Source organism: Phragmites australis, chromosome 23 (genome assembly GCF_958298935.1).
Source record: "Phragmites australis chromosome 23, lpPhrAust1.1, whole genome shotgun sequence".
NCBI lineage: Eukaryota > Viridiplantae > Streptophyta > Magnoliopsida > Poales > Poaceae > Phragmites > Phragmites australis.
The window spans coordinates 7,560,845-7,567,064 of NC_084943.1; the positions used below are offsets into that span (position 1 = coordinate 7,560,845).

The following is a 6,220-nucleotide window of genomic DNA, read 5'->3' on the forward strand; positions in this document are numbered from 1 at the left end:
AAACCTAATTTTGGGAATAATCTATTCTCATGAATTATTTTTTTAAAGAAAAATCGAATTACTGCGCAACGCTGATGTCAGCACACTGACTGGACACACTGACTAGGACTGCCACGTGGCGAAATCGCTGCCACGTCATCAAAACCACCGAGAAAAACCACTCCAGGGGGTAAAATGGACGGTATTGTTAGTTCGGGGGAGTAAAATGGACGGTTTAAAAGTTCAGGGGTTATCCGGACAAACGTGATAGTTCGAGGGAGTAAAATGGACTTTTTCCTTTATTTAATTACTTACTTCTTTTCAAATATTGTTTTATCTAAATGTTGTTTATGCAAAAGAGTTATAGTGCCATATTGTTGTCAAGCCTTCATATGAATATTATTTCCTCACAACTTGCTAAGTATGACATGTGCTCACTCTAGCTATTACCAAACACTTCTCCTCGACCACCCGCTTCTCCAGCTCAACACACCGGCCGTCTGCCGCCTCCTTCTCAGTAATCAGCTTGCGGATGGAGGTAGGGAAGTGGTTGACCAGGGAGAGCAGGTAGAACTAATGCTCCCAGCATCGGAGCTGTGCCTGGCTTAGGGCTAGGAACACCTTGCTAAGGCGCAAGTGAATTAGGCATGACTAGGGACAGAGGCGAGATTAAGGACATGTAGCAACTATGGGTCACAAAGTTAAAGAAGAGCTCGAAGGATCCACTTCTAACAGAAGAACTTACTGTGTCACTGGACGAGTGAGCATAAGTCTCATCCTCGTAAAGCCACAGGGTGGGGAAGCCAAGGCCGCCAACGAGCCACTAGGGATCGGTGTCCCACGGATGTGTTTAGATGTTCCCATGGAACCCGAGTCTTCCACTGGTCTCTTCCCCCTATACGCGGACACTTGGCTGATGGTAGCCCGATTGCACCTGGTCTGGTTAGAGTGAGGCTGGTTGGGACGAGGTTGGTTGGGGCTAGGCCGGTCGGGGCAATGCTAGTGACCCTATGCTGACTGGTGCTGCTCCCAGAACCACCGTCTGCGGTCGATACCTGGCTCTGAGTAGTCTGGTCACCTCCGTGGCTAGCTGGGTTGACTTCACGACCGGGTTGACAACCAACCAGAGAGGCACTGGGTGGCAGAGAAGACATGCGGGCAGCAAGATCAACTTCTCAGGAAATCCTCGTGACGTCGTTTTTGGTCGGGCGTAAGACATCAACCTTGGGAAGACCCTGCAGCGACGTAAACTGTGAAACTCTGACCCAGGAGAAGGCTTGGAGGTGGAAATTTCAGGAAAAAGGCCAAACATACCAATCTGACATGAGCCATCTCCGACAAAGGGAGGTCACATAGTGGTGTAGCGTCTCGCGAAGGGCCATTCTTCCTCGGTGCAACTACCATTAGGAATTTGACCGCGAATCGATGGCCTCATCAGGGAGATCTGAATAAAAAGATACCAAAGATACATCACGATTAGCAACAAGTGCCATGAAAACGGTTGTGGCATTACCTGAGGACCTCTCTCGGGTGTCGTCCTCACTCCCGGAGTACAGGTAGGCTGGGTGTGCTCTCCTTCGCAAGGGGCACAAATGACGCTTGTTGAAGTCATGGAAGACGTCTGATCCCGACAACCCGGTGTCCGCGAGCTGCTTAACCTGAGCAGCAAGGCTCAGCAGCTCTGGAGTTGCTGTAGGGGTGCTCCCCTATTTCTCGGTGACTTGCATCGGCCTGGCTGGTAAGCAGATATTGTCCAAAGAATCTTCCGTCTGGAGGTAGAACCACTTGTCCCTCTAGCCGGACCACGACGACTTGAGGCCCATCTCAAGGTAGGAGCCCACGACACCGTTGCAAAGTCAAAACCTATAGCTCCCATTGGCTAGCCTGATCTATAACCTGACCGTGTATAAGAATCTGAAAAGATCAAGGCATGGCTCGACCCCTATGACATTCTCGCATATGTGAGAAAAATGCTCAGCATAATGATGGAATTAGGGTTGAGGTGGAAGTAGAAGATGCCGTAGAATGTGATAACGATGGTGAAAAATTTAGAGAAGGATGGCATGAAGCTAGCTAAGAAGAAGAAGGCGAACATAACGATCTCCCCCTGGCGGGGAGCAGGCACATCTTCCCTAGGGTGGTAACCCGAAGATAGGCGATGGGGGAGCAGATGGTTCCCACGCATCTACCTTGTCTTCGCCGTAGTGTACTTGGACTTGGGAAAGTCAGGTTCTTTACCGGAGCGCGGCGCCATTGGAATGTGGCAAAGGTTGTAGCAAGAGCACGGACGGCGACGGAGAAGAGAGGCTCTGAGCACAAGGGATGGAGGACTTGGAGAATGACAAAAGGATCTGTGGAGAGCCATCGACGCCCCCATTTATAAGATGACTGCGATATCTCAACCACAACGGGGCCCGACACAGGAGAAGTAGAAATTCCCTTGGGTCCGGCGTACATCATTCTCTCTCTCTCTCTCTCTCTCTCTCTCTCTCTCTCTCCCACATTCCCCTTTTTTCTCTCTTCCACGATCTCTCTTTGCTTTTAACCTCCCCTAGAGATGCGGTTTCCTAGGCCCACCACGGTGGGAAGACTATGTCAATGATTACTCTCAGGGTAAACTCTTGTTCACCTGGGGCCCAAGTTGTGCGGCCAGGTCCAACCACGGTCACATGACGAACTGCATAACCGACCACATCCGCGGGGGAGCTTGGGGGCTACTGTCGGTATATAGAATAAAGGGGTCCCTTGTCAGGGGGAGTCCGCACAAGGAAGTGTTAGCTAGCGGTAGATATTTTTTTCAAAGACCATGGCCTTATCATGCGATCAGGTAAGGCTCTCACGATCAGCCCCCCTAGTCGCGAAGGTAAGCCCTGCGACCAACCTCACTGATTGCAGGGTAGATATTTCATCTTAACCTATTAAGTCACATTAAACGCTATCTACTCAAGTGTTTTCCTTCCCCAGGGACCTCCTCCAGCGAACGAAGTCTTGGCCAACGCAGATGGGCAGTGTCCCATCCCGTAGCATTACAGATAGGGGTGGCACCGCACGGGCGACATGCGACGTGGGGTGACGGGACAGGGTAGGGCGGTCGACCAATGTAGGGTCTGCATACCTGCCATAGCTAGGGGTAGTTGGTTTCGTCAAGTTAGATCAGTCACATTGTTGGCACGGTCTGTTTATATGTATACCACTCCTACTATATAGATATGAGAAGACCTGGCTTGTAAGAAGAGAGGAACACATCTGTAAACAATTTTATACTATCCATAAAAGAATACATAGGACGTAGGACCGTTATTCCACATGAAGCCTGAACCCAGATAACCCTAGTGATCTTGAGTTCATATACAGACACACCAAATATGTCGATCACGCACCCATCGTCCGATATATCTGAAAGTATTGTCAGGGATTAACCCTTAACAATATATATTTTTAATTTAAACAGGTTTTAGTGGATTGGGGAAGCCGTTAGCATGGCTGGCCCACGACAACTTACGTGCGAGAGGAGTATCAATGCATATTAGGTGTGGATGTAATCAAGAGTATGTACTCGAAGAGTACCAACTAGTTTTCCTCTTTCTGTCTGGATATATTCAGGCATAAAATGCAGCATAAACATAGCAAAACATAAGCTGCCCAGTCTCGCCCTCAAAACCTTTGGGACGTCCATTTAGGTCTACTCCAACAGCAACGCCATCCGCATCCGCATCCGCATCCGCATCACTGTTTCTGGGCACTGTAGCGAGAATTTGCCGCTCGCCTGGCTCCAACGGAGACGGCAACTGGCCCTACAGTGTTGCTGCGAGCGGCATTTTGGAGCTGGCCGACGGCAAATTTGCCGAACATTTGGAGCTCCCTCTATTACTGTTCACAGCATATGCACGTGGGTCCGAGGGGAGGAGGAGAGTAATAGAAGGTAAGAAATAGGATGTCTGTTGGAGATGGAAAAAATAGAGAATACTGTAATAGTGATAGAGAATGCTGTAATAATGTTATAGGGGTGAATTTTTAAAATTTCTATTAAAGATAGCCTTAGGATGTAAACGGAAAAACTCGCCCTTAATCTCCCCCATTTCTTCTTGATGTGCACGCTCCTCTTGTCACTCTGTCATCCCATTAATGACATCAATTGAACTTTGGCTACAGGCGATTGTAGATCAGTAGCTTCTGTGCAGTTGACTAAGTCAACTTTATGCCATCAAATAATTAAGTAAAACTTCTATGGCATCAGCTTATTCAGATGGCATCGAATGGAAGTTGACTTACCCGATGGAGAGTAGTAGAATTTGGACTTTCTCGACGACATAGTGTCAATTTCCACAATAGTCAGGCAGCACCTCAGTTTGACAACTAAAAACTACTCCGTCATGTCTCAGGAAGGGGTCCGGCCAGTCATATTTCACTCACGGTGGCAACCAAACATGCCCCAAATGTTTAATGACAATAATGAATAATTGATTGATAGTGTGACTAATTGTAATATTTTTTATGTGTTTATAGTCTTATTTGGACTTGGGAATCACCTTGTCTGCATTGTTTGTCGCTGATCTGTTTTACGGGCTGGAAGTATCAAAATCAGACTAGAAAAATATTGTCGGCCATATGGTAAAAATACAAAAGGGAATCACCGTCGGTCACTCATAATTAATCGACATAAAAAATGTAATCGTGCACTGAAGGGATCCCTTGTGCATGGGCATTCGGTGTATTTGTAAACGACACTGCTGGTTCTTGACGATATTCCTGCATCAGCAGATCCAATTAGTCCAAGAAATTTATCAATCAACTACGGTCCATCCGATGTTATGTGCCCACGTGTCATCATTATTGTCCAAACATGTGCATTCTTTTTGAACAAACCAGCAATAGAGCTGTCAATTATATATATTAACAAAGCAGGAGAAAAAACATAAAAAAGAAAAAAGCACGAGAAAAAACATGTGCATTCATTGCATTTACGAGGGACATATGGGCAATTAAGGACGACGAATTCATGAACACATGCAATTTAACGACATTCCTCTTTTGCATCCACGGTGATTGGAACAAATGTTTGCACATTTCACTCTCAATAAATTAAAAATAACAACTAGCCGACGGTGCAGAGTGAAATGATAAATGGGCTATACCATGCAAACAAGAACAGGATGATATGCTAACATGCATGCTTACTAAATTAATGCAGATACACGCAGCGAACCTGCAGCCCTTACTACGCCCACGATCTGACCATCTATATTAATCTCCCCTGGTAACAACGTTGTTTAAGATTTCGATGGTGTCACAGTTCTTGACTTCATGCCAGTGCAGCGTGCGATCCTCATCCATGACGTTCTGCTTGTAGACGAAGGAGCAGACACCGTCCACCGTCTGGAGGAAATGCGGCGCCACCTTGCCGAGCTCCGTCCGTAGCTCCTTGACAACGTCAAGGTTGCTCACCTCCAGCACCACCATCTGGAGACCCCGCCTCACCTTCACCGTCATCCACTGATGCTTCTTTGCCCCCGTGTTATTGTGCTGCGGCGGCTGCGTGACAACGACGCGGACCTCCATCCCGTCGACAGGCGGGTCGTACTCGGCCAGTTCCTTGTGGTCCTCCATCTCCACCTTGTCGAAGAAGACGGCCACCCGGTCCGCTGGAAGTGCGCCGTCGGTGTGTTCCTGGAGGAGCTCCTTGAGTCGAGCAACAGTATCGGAGGTTTTCAGGTCGAGTGCGATGCTGCGGCCAAGGTATGGCGCGGAGACGACAACATGGACATCACTGATATCTGTTTCGGCAACGGCCGGGGAGCCATCACGCAAGACAAGTAGGACGTGGGAACCATGGAAGATGGAGTAGTACTCGGTGTCGCGGTCGTCTTGCAGCTCCTTGCCCATGAAGAAGAGCTGTTGCGCCTCCACGGGGATGCCCTCGTACCGCAGAATGTATTCCTTTATCCTTCTCACTGTGGAGAAGTACCAAATCTGGATAGTGAACCGGCGCCCTAGCGTCGTCTCGAAGGTCACATCCATCTTACTCTACAGGGTTGGCTAGTGGTCGTCTTAATTTGTTGTGAGTGAAATGGGCATGCATTTATACACAATACCCATTGAAGTAGAATAGGAATGGAATCAATTTTCTTATCTTCATGAGTTCATGCTCCTTAGTTACCCAGATTTCCTAATAATACAGTTAATGCACATACATGAGTTGTGTATGACACTTGGGCACGTAACATCAGGTGAACTTATGCGA

At 47.8% G+C, this 6,220-nt stretch overlaps 1 protein-coding gene across 1 annotated transcript; it reads right to left on the bottom strand.

The window, feature by feature from the left end:
* Positions 1-5,223: 5,223 nt before the first annotated feature.
* On the bottom strand, positions 5,224-5,997 carry LOC133905961 (polyubiquitin-like). Its single transcript, XM_062347781.1, has 2 exons — positions 5,784-5,997; positions 5,224-5,621 (listed from the first exon to the last, which is right to left on the bottom strand). Exons 1-2 carry the CDS (start codon positions 5,995-5,997, stop codon positions 5,224-5,226), a joined length of 612 nt encoding a protein of 203 aa, XP_062203765.1.
* Between the last annotated feature and the right edge of the window lie 223 nt (positions 5,998-6,220).